This window comes from Puma concolor, chromosome B3, assembly GCF_028749965.1.
Source record: "Puma concolor isolate L17-30 chromosome B3, mPumCon1.1.hap2, whole genome shotgun sequence".
NCBI lineage: Eukaryota > Metazoa > Chordata > Mammalia > Carnivora > Felidae > Puma > Puma concolor.
This window is the reverse complement of record NC_141672.1, coordinates 87,229,817-87,246,907: the sequence shown is the minus strand read 5'-3', so window position 1 is coordinate 87,246,907 and position 17,091 is coordinate 87,229,817. Positions and strand designations below refer to the sequence as shown.

General features: G+C 40.1%; 1 protein-coding gene across 4 annotated transcripts in view; it reads right to left on the bottom strand.

Moving 5' to 3' along the window:
* NUSAP1 (nucleolar and spindle associated protein 1) overlaps window positions 1-17,091 on the bottom strand; it is a 42,483-nt gene that overhangs the window by 13,263 nt on the left and 12,129 nt on the right. Inside the window, exons 3-6 of one of the 4 annotated variants that reach the window (XM_086710404.1) lie at window positions 13,013-13,156; window positions 12,102-12,258; window positions 9,826-9,927; window positions 2,753-2,862 (exon numbers count right to left, since the gene is read on the bottom strand). In XM_086710404.1, coding sequence (XP_086566530.1) covers window positions 2,753-2,862; window positions 9,826-9,927; window positions 12,102-12,258; window positions 13,013-13,156 — 513 coding nt within the window. The remainder of the gene's footprint in view (window positions 1-2,752; window positions 2,863-9,825; window positions 9,928-12,101; window positions 12,259-13,012; window positions 13,157-17,091) is intronic. The other 3 variants (XM_086710405.1, XM_086710406.1, XM_086710408.1) reach the window with 3 other exon arrangements.

The following is a 17,091-nucleotide window of genomic DNA, read 5'->3' as shown; positions in this document are numbered from 1 at the left end:
TCATACGTCTACACAAAGATGTGGGTTAAGGATTAAATATAGGGGAAAATAATAAAAGCAGTAAAAATAAATAAGAGCTCTTTTTTATGATTTTTGGAATAGGAGGGACATAGCAAAAAAACTCAGACCCTTAAAAGGAAAAGGTGGGTAAATTTTAAAAAAAGCCTTTCACAAGATAAAAGACACCATTAATATAGTTTAAATATAAACCGTAGGAAAGTATTTGCAATATATTATAGCATTAATATAAATGGGTAATAAATGCATTAAAAATTGAGAAAAAAATTCACCAAAAAACCCTCAGCCAATTATAACATATAAACATATAATGATGAAAGAAATGCTAATTCAACTGGGATTTTTTTCACATCATATTAATAAAGATTTTAAGATTTCATCATTTCCACTGTTGGTAAAATAAACATGCATCTCGGGGCACAATGTTTCTGATGGTTGTAGAAAAAGCCTTTGGTGACTAAGTTAAATAGGTTTCCCTGCTCTAATTATCCAAGTCAAGATCCTGTCTAGGATCTCTTATTTATGATTATCTAACACTATCCAATGACCAATCCCAAAACATGTCAACTGTTAATAACAACTTCCTACCAGCTATAGTGAAGTCACTGTAATTATTTTTTATTTTCCAGTTTCCAAACAGATCATACCAAATAACCCATGATAGATCTATTCCTTGTACAGTGGGGAGTGGGCATGAGATTTTAGAAATAAACTCATTCAGATGGGGTATCAGTAAAAAATAATTTACTCATGTATTCAACACATCTTCAGGCCTACACACAAGTTTCTGATTGAGGTAGTTGTTCTGCCCTTAATTTTCACCTGGAAATTAATTCACCCCTATTACGTAGTATAGACAACTTGACTTTCAATCAAGTATTTAAGTAGACCTAGCTTCATGGTAAGGGAAACGACTAGCCCTGCTGCAGGCATATTTGCAGCTAGCTCATGCATATACAAAAAAAGGAACTACATGTCTACTTTCTGTAAAGCATCAGTATGGCCCTCCTGTCCAGGTATTCAACCCTTGCTAAAGTTTAAGAAAATGTGACTATGGGACACTGAGTATCTCTTGTCTGATTCTCCACCCAGGGTGTTAGACGGAAGCATTCAAATGCCATGGCTTGGCTTTGCCATTGTTAACTGGTTGATAAATGGTGTCTTCAACTATGTAACAGTGGTTTTATAAATAGTTTAAATGAATGTTTGTTACTGTAGATTCAGCTTCTCACTAAGAAGCTTATGGTTTATGTTTCTTTTTTTTTTTTTTTTTTTTTTTTTTTTTTTTTTTTTTTTTTTACTTTTTTAATGTTTATTTTTGAGAGAGAGACACAGAGTGTGAGCAGGGCAGGGGCAGGGAGAAAGGAGACCCAGAAATCAAAGTGGGCTCCAGGCTCTACAATGTTAGCACAGAGCCCGACATGGGCTTGAACTCACAAAATGAGATCATGACCTGAGCCATAGTCGGATGCTTAACCAACTGAGCCACCCAGGTGCCCCCTTAAAAAAATTTTTAAATTCACCCAGTGTGTTTCTCCATTGGCCTATGTATCAGAAAATACAAAACTCAACAGAGTGACTGATACAGCAGACACTGTCCCTGCTAACTGTTCATGTTCTGCCCCTTTTATTATTTTTTAAAAGATATTATCAGAGTTTGAATCTTTTAAGTTTATTTATTTATTTTGAGAGAGAGAGAGAGAGACAGAGACAGCATGAGTGGGGGAGGGGCAGAAAGAGAGAGAGAAAATCTCAGTGCAGAGCCCAATGTGGGGCTTGAACTCATGACCCATGCAATCATGACCTAATCCGAAATCAAGAGTCAGATGCCACTGAAGCACCCATCTTGTTCTGCCCCTTTTAAATCAATTTTATACTGTTTTGTGTTGTAACACCACAGACTGCCTCCAATTATTTTTAATAAGCAGGTTGTATGTATTATTAAATTCGAAAATAAATGTCTCCCAGCCCTCTGAGTGGCACCTCTTTAATACCAGATACCATGTAAGGCCATAACAGGATGTCATCAACTCACTGCTCTACTAACTCAGCCTTGAGGTTGAGTTCACCTTTTCTTACTTGAAGGGACCTTGAGTCCAGCAGGACCTGTAGAGGGGCCCCCAGGGAGCTCAGTTATCAGGAAGCCTCTAAGTTAGCCAGTAAAAGTGATTCACTTCCTTTTTTTTTTTTTTTTTTTTTTTAACATTTGTTTATTTTTGAGAGAGACAGAGCATGAGCCCAAGAGGGGCAGAGAGAGAGAGGGAGACACAGAATCCAAAGCAGGCTCCAGGCTCTGAGCTGTCAGCACAGAGCCCGATACACAACTCGGACTCACAAACTCGAGATCATGACCTGAGCCAAAGTCGGATGCTTAACCAACTGAGCCACCCAGGCACCCCTGGAATTCATTCTTTATAGTGAGGACTCCCTGTTTTATTTGGAGAGTTTTGAAAATTCTTATGGTGGGGGAAATCAATTTCAGATGATAAATATACATTAAACTCAAATCCATTCCAATGGTAGAGTAATAAAAAGCTGGCTGTATTAGCTAAGGTACCAAGATTAAAATCAAATGGTTCAGTACCATTAAGAACATAATTTTAGGGACACCAGGATGACTCAACTGGTAAAGCATACAACTCTTGATCTCGGGGTTGTGAGTTTGAGCCCCATGTTGGATAGAGATTAAAAATAACAACAAAAAGTAAAAAAGTATACGATTTTATCGGCATACCTTCAGTTCATTAAATGAATTGTGTTCTTCAAAATGTTTCTTTTTTCTCTCAATATATTGATCAATGGACTCCATTTCCTTAAAACGAGCCTCATGAAGCTTCTTAAAGTCTAGAATGTTCCCCAAAATATGAAAGTTAGTAACAAGACAATTCCATTTATTCATCTTCCCTTTGTCTTTCTGTTAATACTTATTCTCTTCTCTGCATCCCTGTCAACTTCAACATCATCTTTGCTAAAACTTTAATTTCAAATCTTTTAGTTCTTGGAAAGTCAGGAACAAATTAGATTCATCTCATAACCTATCAAACACTTACCATTTTTCTACTGTCCATTTTACTCCTGATATTTGGTTTAATCCAGAGAATAAGAGTAATAGGTTTGCCTCCCCCCTCACCAATTAATCAAATGGCTGCCTTTCCTTAGTCATAAATTTGACATTTTTATAATGCTTAGAAAGCTTGCTATCAAGGATTGACAAACCTTTTCTATAAAAGGTCAGACGGTAAATATTTTTGTCTTTGTATACATATGTATACGTGTGTGTGTGTGTGTGTGTGTGTGTATGTGTATGTGTGTGTATATATGGTAGAGATCATACCATATGTGGCCCCAAAGACAAAAATATTAACCGTCTGACCTTTTATAGAAAAGGTTTGCCAGGGGCGCCTGGGTGGCGCAGTCGGTTAAGCGTCCGACTTCAGCCAGGTCACAATCTCGCAGTCCGTGAGTTCGAGCCCCGCGTCGGGCTCTGGGCTGATGGCTCAGAGCCTGGAACCTGTTTCCGATTCTGTGTCTCCCTCTCTCTCTGCCCCTCCCCCGTTCATGCTCTGTCTCTCTCTGTCCCAAAAATAAATAAACGTTGAAAAAAAAATTAAAAAAAAAAAAAAAAAAAAAAAAAGAAAAGGTTTGCCAATCCTTGATCTCAAGCTTTCTAAGCATTATAAAATGTCAAATTTATGTGTATGTATGTATATATATATATATATATTTTTTTTTTTTATAACCCTTTAAACCCTTTATAATCCTTTAAAACCATAAAAACCATTCTCAGTTTAAGGGTTTTAAGGCAGGCCATAGTGGGCAGTACTTGGCTGATCCCTGCTTTGTGCTATTCTGATTAAGAATATCCTAGGGGCGCTGGTCAGTCTGAAATCTTGAGGTCATGTGTTCAAGCCCCAGGTTGGGTGTAGAGGTTACTAAAAAATAAACAGTAAAAATAATACACATAAAAATATCAACATTAAAAAAAACAAAACATAAACTTTCATTCTACCTAGATTTGCTGAAGGTCAAATAAGCTCATGTTATCTCTGTTCCAATTTGTTAACAAAAGGATTACTTAAAGTGATGGTTAATTTTGTCTGTCTCAAAGTTTCCATGGGTAATTGTTCAGATAGCTTTCAAAGTCTTTGGTAACCTAAAATGTTAAGGTTTTGCTTGCATGATAAATTCAGATTGAATTCATTGGATATCTAACCAGATAGAGGCTAAAACATGAATTACTAGATATAGGTTTGTACTTGACTTGTTGCAAAAAAACTAAGGATATTTGGAACTGTTGAAAAACATGCTTTGTGCTTAATGGATTCATAAGTTTGCCATCTAAAAAAAATTCTGATGTAACAGAGTTCACGATTGGTTACTACTTAGGTTTCACTGGAGACTAAGGTTTCTAAGAGTTAAAATTCTGCTAAATGTAGTTAAAGCTGATAAAAATAAGAAAAGCAACTCTGTGTGTAGATAAGTAGGAGATATGAAAGAAAAATATAAGAAATGTAAATGTATTTTTGTTGAAGGTAAAAGTAAGTAACTTTGTCCTATATGAGACTGGTTATTTGGAGCGAAAGGGCTTGGGACAAAATCTAAATGCAAAGAAAAGTTGTAGAAGGTTCGTGAAGGAAAATCTTTAAAAAGAAATTTTATGTGTGGTCAGGACAGAGTAAGGTTAAAATAAATGGATTTTAAAAGTACACAGGGCTAAGATTAAAATTCCTTCTTTGATCCAAAGGCTGGGAAAATAATGGCAATACTCTTGATGCCGGCCTCCAAATCCTCCACATTTGTGTTGTTCTTGTTTAGCAGAGGAACGGATGCCTCTGCCATATGAGGGATGGGTGATATATGAAGGGCTTTTACTAAGATACTAAACTTAACCCACTGTATGCCAAAAATGGATATCCACACGGCCGAAACATATTCATGTGGGCATTGTTGAAAAAGGCAGGGAATAGACCTTGACTTGGGCCTTTAACCCTTTCCCTCAATTCTCAATGATTAATATATGTTACTGTTGAGCCAAAATAAAATTAGTATATTCTATGATGACCAGGAAAGTCTTGCTTGGTCACAGTCAGACTTCGGCTCAGGTCATGATCTCATAGTTCCTGAACTCAAGCCCCGCGTCAAGCTCTGTGCTGACAGCTCAGAGCCTGGAGCCTGCTTTGGATTCTGTTTTGTTTTTACTAATTGGGTAAAGGCCTTCCCCTACAAGACAGAAAAGTCACAAAAGTAAGAAAAATTCTGCTTTATAAAATAATACCCAGGTTTGGCTTATCTAAAAATTTGCAAATTAATTATGGTAAATGGCTGCCTTCACTCTTTCTCTAGAACTCCTGGCTCTTAAAAAAGTTTTACACATTAAAATAAAGTAGACTGTCTGCTTATACTCAGCCAAAACTCTAAATTAAACACCTCACAGGCATCAGATGCTTTAAAAAAAAATTTTTTTTAATTAAGTTAGGGCCAAACTCTTGGAAATAGAGCCACCATTGATTACTTACTGCTCCTGCTTCTCTATCATTTGGGTTATGAGAGATTCCCTGACATACGTTGTTTACAAAGTCAGGGTCTCTCCTAGATTATTTGACAGGTTTGGAAACTGTAGACCTTATCTTAAGATGCCATCTTGCTGGTCAGTATCATCTTTACTTTGTGTTTTTCTCTTTGTGTCTGCTAATGTTTATGCTGCCTTCCTGTACAACTGTACTGTGGGCCACTCAACCAACCTTTGGGTAGACTCTAACTGCTGTACCCCAGTTAGAAGCCAGAATGTTCATTGTTCCTGTTACCTAACAGTAGTTACAGGCCCTACTCCAGGGGAGAAATAAATAGGAAAAGAGTTAATATTAGGCAGGGAGAGATAAGGGGTCTTCAGGGAAAAAGACTGTAGCTGCAAATCGGAGGCGTCCCCCCACCGCCCCATTATCAAGGGCATAAAGAGGGGATCTAAATGAGATAGACAATCTAATCCTAAGACAACAGATGCGGGCCCTTGGGTCTACCCTAACCACCTTACACCAGTGGGTCAGGGAACGAGTACCTATGAATCTGACCCCAGATGCTCACCCCTTTAAACCAGGAGATGCAATATGGATAAAGGAATGAACTGTTCAACCCCTAAAACCTCTCTGGAGGGGACCGTTCACTGTCATTTTGTCCACCCCTATTGCGGTAACGGTAGTAGAAGTGGGTCCCTGGATTCACTATAGCAGAGTGAAGCCAGCATCTCAAAACTGGGAGTGTATTCCTGATCCATCAATGCCATGCAAGCTGACCATATGGAAAAAGCAATCTGCAACTCTGGAGCCTCCAGGAGTTGACGGTCCAATGAAACAAAAGACTATCCTTACCTTCTCTATGTTTCCTTACTGTGATGCACTGTCACGCCTTGTTTCTCACTATTATTGTGATTTTTGTTCTACTGAGGCTGCCACAGCCAGCTAGAAATGTGGTGAGAAGTTTCTGTTAACACTCACCTTCCTTTTGTGGACAGGATACTTCGTTGGTACCAACATGGGGAAATGATGGCCGTAAGAGACTAAAAAAATTAGATCCCCACAAACCTTATAGTAAAACAAAATACCCCAGTCCTACTACCAGGGTTTGGCTTCTCAAAAGCCCAATTATTGGGAAAAACTGTCTTGCCTAGTGGAGAAAAAGTTCGTCATCTCTGTTAAAAACTTAACATGCCTAGGCCAAAGATTTTATAACTCAACTGCCAGAAAAACCCAATGGTGGGGGACCCCAGATCACCTTGAGCCAGATCCCCACCCCTTGTCTAACTTCTCTCATCTCCGACAGGCCTGGGACAATGTCATCACAGCTATCAAACGGCAGGCCCCAGGTGGACCATACTAGATATGTGGAAGGACAGCCTATATAAACCTCTAAACCAAGATGATGCTCTTTGACCCTAAATAGAGGGGTCCAAACATCGAAGTGGGGAATGTAGTAGGGTCCCCTCCCTAAGCAAAGAAAAAAAACCTCAAGGCAATCTGGCTATATGCCTACCTGACAATAGCCCTCACAACCTTGTAACGGGCAACCACTTAATAAGACTGCATGTTTGTGTGTTACCATATATGGGAAGCAAAGAAGTAAAAAATATATAAAAAACTATGCCACATGGCGTTCGGGGCTCAGTTCTTTGGGTATGAACCCAACTGAGAGGTGCCGGTAGGAATAAAGTTGCTTCCTGGAAAGAAAAGCCTCGGTATCACTACTCTGTGCAAGAATTCTGCTACAGTTACACTAATCAACAGATTTTCAATGTACACAAGACAGCCTTCTATTGGAAAATGTCATCTAGGACTTTCACAGCTAGACAGAAGTCAATGCTTGGCTTTAAAGCTTCAAAGGACAGGGGCACCTGGGTGGCTCAGTCAATTGAGTGTCCGACTTCGGCTCAGGTCATGATCTCATGGTCCGTGAGTTCAAGCCCTGCGTCAAGCTCTGTGCTGACAGCTCAGAGCCTGGAGCCTGTTTCACATTCCTTGTCTCCCTCTCTCTTTGCCCCTCCCCCACTCATGCTCTGTTTCTCTCTCTGACAAAAATAAACATTAAATAAATAAATAAAAATAAAGCTTCAAAGGACAGGTGGACTCTCTCATTAGAAGTTACTGCAGGACAATTGGGTGGCTCAGTCAGTTAAGCATCTGACTTTGACTCAGGTCATGATTTCATGGTTGGTGAATTTAAGCCCTACCATCGGGCTCTGTGCTAACGGCTCAGAGCCTGCTTCAGATCCTCTGTCTCCCCCCCACACTCTCTCTCTACCCCTACCCTACATACGCTCTGTCTCTTGGTGTCTCAAAAATAAAAATACATTAAAAAAAAAAGTTACTGTCTGGGGTGCCTGGGTGCTCAGTTGGTTAAGGGTCTGACTCTTAATTTCGGCTTAGGTCATGATCTCAGTTTTTGAGTTCGAGGCCCACATTGGACTCCATATTGACAGCACAGAGCATACTTGGGATTCTCTCTCTCCCTTTCTCTGCCCCTCCCCCACTTGTGCTTTCCCGCTTTCAAAATTAAAAAAAAAAAAAAAAAAAGTTACTCCAGCCGGTGACTTTAAGTTGAAGCCAATGCTTATTTCCCATGTGAAAATCCTAGGGCCGTTAAGAATTATATGGCACTTACTCTGCCTATGGTCTATAAATGGAACATAGCCTTGATGATAGCACATCTGTTTACAACATGATTTACTGAGTATTTTAAGCCTAGTATTGAGACCTACTGCTCAGAAAAAAAGATTTTTTTAAAAGAGTGACTGTTTATTGGCAATGTACCTGGTCACCCAAGATCTCTGTGGGAGATGTACAAGATTAATGGTAGCTTCTTTTTCTTTCTTTCTTTCCTTCTTTCTTTTCTTTCTTTCTTTCTCTTTTTAACATTTATTTTTGAGAGAGAGGCAGAGCGTGAGTGGGGGAGGGACAGACAGAGAGGGAGACACAGAATGTGAAGCAGGCTCCAGGTTCTGAGCTGTCAGCACAGGGCTCGAACTCACCAGCTGTGAGATTGTGACCTGAGCCCAAGCTGGCCACTTAACTGAGTCACCCAAGAGCTCCAGATTAATGGTATTTTAATGCCTGCTAACATAACATCCATTCTGTAGCCCATGGATCAAGGAGTCATTTAGACTTTCAAGTCCTATTTGAGAAATACATTGTGTAAGGTATAGCTGCCATAGACAGTAATTCCTCTGATGGACCTGGGCAAAACTGAAATCCTTCTGGAAAAGATGCACCATTCTAGATGCCATTAAGAACATCTGTCATTCGTCGCAAGTAATCAAAATATCAACACAACCAAGTTTGCAAGAAGCTGATTTCAACCCTCAAGGATGACTTTGAGGAAACTTCAGTGGAGGAAGTAACTGCAGATGTGGAAACAACAAGAGAACTAGAATAAGTGGAGGCTATATACATATAACTGAATGGCTGCAATCTCATGATAAAACTGTAATGGGTGAGGAGTTGCTTCTTATGGATAAGAAAGTGGCTTCTTGAGATGGAATCTACTCCCGGTGAAGATGCTGTGAAGATTGTTGAAATGACAACAAAGGACTTAGAATATTCCATAAACTTAGTTGATAAAGCAGCAACAGGGTTTGAGAAGATAGACTCCTCTGTTTTGAAAGAAGTCTATTGTGGGTAAAATGCTATCAAACAGCATTCATTGCTACTGAGAAATCATTCGTGAAAGGAAGTCAACTGATGAGGCAAACTTCACTGTTGTCTTATTTTTAGAAACTCCATAGCCACTCCAACTGCCATACCAAGCATTCAACAGTCATCAATACCGAGGCCAGACCCTCCACCAGGAAAGAGATTACTACTCGCTGAAAGCTCAGATGATAGTTAGCGCTTTTTAAGCAATAAAGTATTTTTAAATTAAAGATATGTGTATGTTTTTTTGAGACATAATGCTATCACACACCTGACAGACTACAGTACAGTGTCAACATAACCTTTACATGCACGGGGGAAACAAACTCATTTGATTCACTTTACTGCAATAATTGCTTTACTGCAGTGGTCTGGAACTGAAGCCACAGTATCAGATATGTCTGTATCAACCTGATGAAAAAGGTGGTATAACCCACTCCCACTGTAAGCTGAGGAAGTGAGTTTACTGAGGATAAGCTGCCCGTGGTCTCACAGTGAGAAAACTAGAGAATGAGAATGCAAGCCCCAGTTCCAGCATTCAAGGTTTCAGCTGTTCTGGTGCACCACCTATTTGGAATTAGCCTGAAGGGGTCAACTATTACTTTGTTTCTTTGTGTGCAAAACTTACTTGGAGTGGTGCTTACAGTTCTTTTATTTTTTCCAGGTTTGGAAAATCCATCTGTGTAGAGAGGCCTCTTTTTTTCCGAAGGAACCTTTGAATCTTCATTACCTGAATCCAAAGATACACAAATGATGAAAGATTCCAAAACAAGTTCTTCCAATTAAGAAATATCTAGAAGTTAACATGGGGCATTTTCATTTGACAGGGTCTGCCAAAGTGGTGGAAAAAATGAGCACAAAGAATGAGTTACAGCATCACTACAATTTTAGCTCATATGCTTCAAGTAGCCAAAAATTTTATGCTTACTGTACAGAGGTTATATAAATATATCAGAAATTTAAGAACACTTTTTCAAAATTTTGCTATGAACAGATTATTGTTATAACAAGAACGATACAATCACAAAATCCTGGGGCACCTGGCTGGCTCAGTTGGTGGAGTGTGCGACTCTTGATGTTGGGGTTACGTTCAAGCCCCACATTGGGGTGTAGAGATTACATAAAAACAAAATCTTGGGGTGCCTGGGTGGCTCAGTCGGTTAAGTGGCCGACTTCGGCTCAGGTCATGATTTCGCGGTCCGTGAGTTCAAGCCCCGTGTCGGGCTCTGTGCTGACAGCTCAGAGCCTGGAGCCTGTTTCAGATTCTGTGTCTCCCTCTCTCTGACCCTCCCCCGTTCATGCTCTGTCTCTCTCTGTCTCAAAAATAAATAAACGTTAAAAAAAACAAAAAACAAAATCTTAAAAAAAAAATTACACAGGGGCGCCTGGGTGGCTCAGTGGGTTAAGCGTCTGACTTCGGCTCAGGTCATGATCTTGCAGTGAGTTCGAGCCCCATGTCGGGCTCTGTGCTGACAGCTCAGAGCCTGGAGCCTGTTTCAGATTCTGTGTCTCCCTCTCTCTCTGACCCTCTCCCATTCATGCTCCGTCTCTGTCTCAAAAATAAATAAACGTTAAAAAAAAAAAAAATTACACAATCCCACCAACCGAATAAACACCATTAGCATTTTGACATATTTCCTCAGGTCCTCTGCTTCTATACTTGTTTTGTTTTTGTTCTTTAAATCCAGCTGAAATCATGGTGTATACATTTGTGACTTTCCCTCACTGACTTTCCCTCCTTCACCACTTTCCACATTCTGCCATCTTTTCAATTTGAGGCAATCTATTAAAAAATATCCAGGGGTGCCTATGTGGCTCAGTCAGTTAAGCGTCCACCTCTTGGTTTCAGATCAAGTCATGATTTCATGGTTAAGGAGTTCAAGTCCCAAATCTGGCTCAGGGCTGACAGCAGGGAAGCTGCTTGGGATTCTCTCTCTCCCTCTGCCCCTCCCTTGCTCTCTCTCAAAATAAATAAACATAAATAAATATCTCTATCTCTATCTCTATCTATCTATCCATCCATCCATCCAAGTGGATTTTCAATAAATGGTACTTATTTATAAATATGTCACTCATCCTGAAGGTGACCCAATACATCCATAAAATATACAAGAATGACTGGATAGAGCATGAAGGACTGCAGGGGCTTCTGCTTGGACCTTGGCTCTAAAACCAGAAAGGAAAAGTTCCATGAAATAGAGGATAGAGTCAGAATCACTCCTCACCAGATTATTATAAATAATAAAATATTATAAATAGAAAAATAGCAACTTCACAAGGAGCAACTTACCAGTGTGATAACCTGCTAACAAGCCACCACCTGTGCCTTCTACGGGTGCTGATGGGAGGACCACCCTGCGGGATTCCTACCCTAAGTGCATGATCCAAATCTAAACCTCAGCACACATTAGACAAACCAAGGCAGAGGACTTCCAAAACTGGCCTATGTTAAAAAATATACTCTTAAAAAACTATTAAAAAATTTAACTGTTTGGTTGACTAGGCAAAAGGTCTTTGTACCTGTGTCTGGAGTAGGCCAGAAGGAGTTGATGGACAAAATATGGACTCTCCTCATCAAGAAGCAATCAACTACCCTAAGCTTTCCAGCTACCACTCTTACTCTGGTTTTTCCACAATACGGAAGAGGTCTCAAAGGCTTAAACTTTTGTCTTCATTGTAGACACTTAGGAGTTTACAGTATGGTGTTATGGGTTGAACTGTGTTCCTCAAAAAGTTATGTTGAAGCCTTAACTTGTAGTAAACATGATGTGACCTCAAGAAAAAGGGTCTATTTTGTGGTACTTTGTTATGGCAGTCCTAGGAAATGAGCGCACATGGCTACCCCCCAGGAATTTCAGGGATTTTTTTGTTTGTTTTTTTTGGTTTTTTACTTATTTGACATACCATCTGTTCTACCTTTTCCTGAGGAAACTGCATTCTCCTCTCCTTGGCTCTCGTCTGGTGGTGAAGCAACTTCTCCAACCGTTCTGAGTTTCTGGTTTTCCTGCTTCTCTTGATTCTGGAATTCAATGGGATCACTTATCTTTATCTCTGAATGATCCTGGTACAATTTTAAAAGGGAATGAATTATTTAAATAAGAAGTCACCACTGCCTTCCAAAAATAGGCACCCAAATTGCAAAGAAGGAAGACAAGTAGGAGAATTAGGTTTCTGAGTGACAGATTGGCTCTTGAGAATGTGAATTTGGGAATAGGACATATGAGGGACCACTGAAAAGCATAAATGGCAAGATTAGATCTCTTAGGGATGAGAAATTAACAAATAATCTAAATGGATAGTCTAATGACTGAGGGAGTATACAGAGCTAGAAAATAAAAATTAGGACTGTGTCTTGTAAAGTTATATTTGCATAAGAAGATAAAAAAGAAGAATAAAATCAGAGTCCTCTCAAGGCAAGTGAAGCAAGTGAAGGAAGCCCCTGGCTAATCATATGACTATTCTGCTGAAAGATCAACCCAAGAGTGATCACTAGGTCTGAGGCCAGTTGAAAAGAAAAAAAAAACCCACCTTATTTGATGCTGGTTTTTCTTTCCTTCTTACTTACTACTCATCATTAAGTGAATACTTTCATATTTATTCAACAAATACTTAATTTGTGCTTAGTAAGTGCTTCCCAAGAGCCAGTACTCAGAGTGTGATGAGGACCAGCTGAGACTTGGGTCTGAGCTTTCAGGGACCTCACAGCATGCAGAATTTACAACCATCTGGTACCATAAAGGAATTCAGAGAAAGCTTCGTAAGAATACACCAATTTTGACACAGGCAGTGCCCAAAATGTTCACACTTCTATTCACCTGGGAGTCAGGGTTTCTGTGGACTGTCCTGCGCCTTCTCCTCATTTTGGTGACATGGTCAACTGGCAACCTCTCAGCTTGTTCCTGGCTGCTGATCTGCATCTCAGCCTCATCACAAGAGGATGCAGAAATTTGACTTCCATCCTGAAGAGAAAGACATTAATCTGCCATATCCTATTTTTAGAGTTATGATGTTCACGAAGAATCAGAATTTAAACTGAATAAAAAAACTATTTTACAAAAGGTAATTTTAATACTCTCTTGTACTGAATTATAGTCCAGGACAAGAATTTTAGAGTATTCCAAAAGAAATAATCACATTTAACAACCCCAGCTTGAAAAAAATAGTGTAAGAAAGCATTCAATGTTTTTTTAGTGTGAGTAATTAAGCCAATTAGCATTAATTTTTTGAGTATATGCTATTTGACAAGCAGTATGCTCTAACTAATAATTACAGCTAATATCACATCTTTACTGGGCTTAGTGTTTATACACGTTATCTCATTCATTCCTCAAAGCCTAGGACATAGGTAGTAACATTATCCCCAGTTTATAGATGGAAAAATTGAGGCTCGGATTCCAAAGTAACTTGTCAAGGCCAAAATAAGGGAGTAAGGTAAGAACATCACCTGTACAACCATAAACTAAAAGTACAGAGCTAAATTATCACAACAGTGTGATAAAGGTACCAAAAGATAACATACAAACTTGCTTATTTTATAAGAACTCATTGAGGGCCTGGGTGGCTCAGTCGATTAAGCATCTGACTCTTGATTTTGGCTCAGGCCATGATCTTGCTGTTTGGGAGTTCAAGCCCCATGTTGGGCTCTGCACTAACAGTGCAGGGCTTGCTTGAAATTCTCTGTCTCCCTCTCTCTCTGTGCCTGCCTCTCTCTCTGTCTCTCAATAAATAAACATTTAGGAAAAAAAAAAAGGCACAGTATAATATTTGCACTTATTAGTATTAATGGCGGAAGACTGGATTCATTATTCAACACATGATACAGAGACAACGATGCTTTTTATCTTTGTAGGAAGGGCAAGGAATCTTAGTTCTTTCACACCAAAAGGAAACGTGGATGGGTACAAGATTTAAATGTAGAAAGGAAACTATAAAAGCACTAGGAAATTGGGGTACGTGGGTGGCTCGGTTGGTTGAGCGTCTGATTTCAGCTCAGGTCAAGATCTCACAGCCCATGAGTTCGAGCCCCACATCTGGCTCTGTGCTGACACTTCAGAGCCTGGAGCCCTGCTTTGGATTCTGTGTCTCCCTCTCTCTCTGCCCCTCCCCTGCTCACTCTCTCTCTCTCTAAAATAAAATAAACGTTAAAAAAAATAATTAAAAAAAAAAAAAGCCCTAGGAAACAAAATAGGTGAATATATTATCATGAGTATGAGGAAGGCCTTCTTAAACATGTTCTCTTACCTGAAGACTATAAAGGATAGGCTTGATCTGTTCCTGGTGTTTTTGTTTTTAGAAAAATTCAAAGGTTTTTAAATAAACTAGTATTATACACATACGGCTTAAAAAAAAAAAATCCAGTACTGAAAAGATTATAATGGAAAGCAATTGTTTCTCTGCCCTACCCTTCCCATTTCTAGGGCTTAACTTCAGGTAGTCACTTGTGTATCACTCGTGATTTGCTAGTGGGATATTCATTTGTATTTTCAGTCGCTATGTTTAGTGCCTCTCATATACTGAAATCTAGCTCCTGCCCCACTCTCACCTCCCATCTTCTTCCTGACAGCACGCCACCACCTCAGTCATTCTACAAGTCACCTTTGCTGCTTTGAAGATTCTAAGCCTTTCAATCTTGGCTCACAACTACACAGTACATCCTGTAAATTCCAAGTGCCGCATCCTTATGCTTCCCTTCATTCTGTCCTCCTTTTCTCGCTCACTGTCGTCTATTTCTCTTTAAGTTGTGAACATTTATAGCTTGTTACATAACCTTAATTGAACCATCTGTTCCTTGTCTGTGTGCCTGGATTCCAAGAGCTAACAAATCATTAAGTTCTTAAAGCTTTTGTTGTTTTCTTGGTCATCTCAGTCTCCTTTAGGGTCTTTTTATTTATCTTAAGCTCTCTCACACTGGTGACTGGTGCTATCCTATTTCAAAACAAGGAAGACCTCATTAGAGGCTTGGATGTGTGGGAGGGCCTGTTACCTGGTGCAATCTGATGTACAAGGGTCCTTAGGTGGGGAAGAAGCTATTATGTAGAGGAATCCTTGAAAGCCAGAAGGCAGAGGACTTTGCTTAATAACATTGACTTTCCTTACTGAGAAACCTTCCAATATTACAAACTGTAGTTTGTAGTGACACCTGGTGCTCTGCTTGTGGAAGTGGTGGGGTGAATGTTTTATTTCCTGGTTTTTCAATCCATTTCACTATGGTGCCTGGACCCCATCCCCTGAGAGTTGATTTGGTTGGCCTGGGTTTGGTAAGCCTATGTATCAGCATATTTTATTTATTTTGAGAGAGAAAGAGTGTTAGTGGGGGAGGGGCAGAGAGGAGGAGAGAAGGGGAGAGAGGGAGAGAGAGAGAGAAAGAATCCCAGCAGGCTCCATGCTCAGTGCATAGCCCGATGCAAGGCTCAAGTGAACGACCCTGAGATCATGACCTGATAGGAAATCAAGAGTCAGACATTCAAATTACTGAGCCACCCAGGTGCCCCAATTTATCAGCATTTTTTAAAATCTCCCCAAATGATTCTCCCATACATCCTGCAATAAGAACCATAATATAAAACAAACTTATGGGGAGGCAAAGAATAAGAAGGTTTTGAGAATGCCAGGTTTTAGAGGTAAAACATTACAGAAGTAAAATAGTTCCAAGTCATAAAAGGTCCAGGATATGCCAAGGAAGAGGATGGCTGATGAAGAGTGGGAAGCAAAGTTACAGGAGTGAGGGAACAAGCAGGCAAGGACAGTAAAGAACATCCAGATGGACCTGTGAATTCATTCCAAAGAAAGTCAGGGCATGAGGGGATGAGGAAGACAGCAAGACACCAAATACCAGAAAGCAACCAGGGAGTCGGCAAGTGACAGCTGAAAACAGATAAGCATAAATTCAAAGAAACAAGGATACATGAGAATAGGAAGGTGCTATCTGTATCCCACCTCCCAACTCCCTGGATAGTCATGGGGAAGCAAAAGAAACTGCTTCCACTGTAAAAGTGTTGCCCTTGGGTTACCTGTATTGCTGGAATCTAAAGAGATACTTTTTTTAAGTTTACTTATTTGTGAGAGAGAGAGTGACCGAGTGAGAGAGCAGGAGAGGGGCAGAGAGAGATGGAAAGGGAGAAAATCCCAAGTAGGCTCTGCACTGTCGCACTGTCAGTGCAGAGCCCCACAGGCGTTTAACCGACTGAGCCACCCAGGGGCCCCAAGAGATGCTCTTAAAGTACTTATTTATCTCTCCCACAGGGACTCCCTTATTAACAGAGTGCAAGACAGGTCCCCTAATTGTCCTTTGTTTTTATGTTTGAATGTTTGTTTATTTTTGAGAGACAGAGAGGGAGGGAGGGAAGGGCACATAAGCATGGGGGGAGGGGCAGAGAGAGAGAGAGAGACAGACAGACAGACAGACAGAATCCAAAGCAGGCTCCCAGCTGTCAGCACAGAGTACCACAGGGCTTGAACTCACCAACCTCAAGATTATGCCCTGAGCCAAAGTTGGATGCTTAACCAACTGAACCACCCAGGCACCCCCTTAACTGTCCTATTTAGAAGCCTGTTAGCCCAACTCCCAGAGATTGCTTATTTTTCTTTAATGTTTATTTTTGAGACAGACAGAGATAGCACAAGCAGGGGTGGGGCAGACACAGAGAGGGAAATACAGAATCTGAAGCAGGCTCCAGGCTCTGAGCTGTCAGCGCAGATTTCAACATGGGTTTCGAACCCACAAACCATGAGATCATGACCTGAGCCAAAGTCAGAGGCTTAACTCACTGAGCCATCCAGGCACCCCTGAGATTGCTTGTTTTAATCCCATGCATTTTATGTTAGTCTGGGAGGCTGACAGTGATCAGGAAGGGTATGTTCATTCCTGAATGCACCATGATGTACCTATAATACA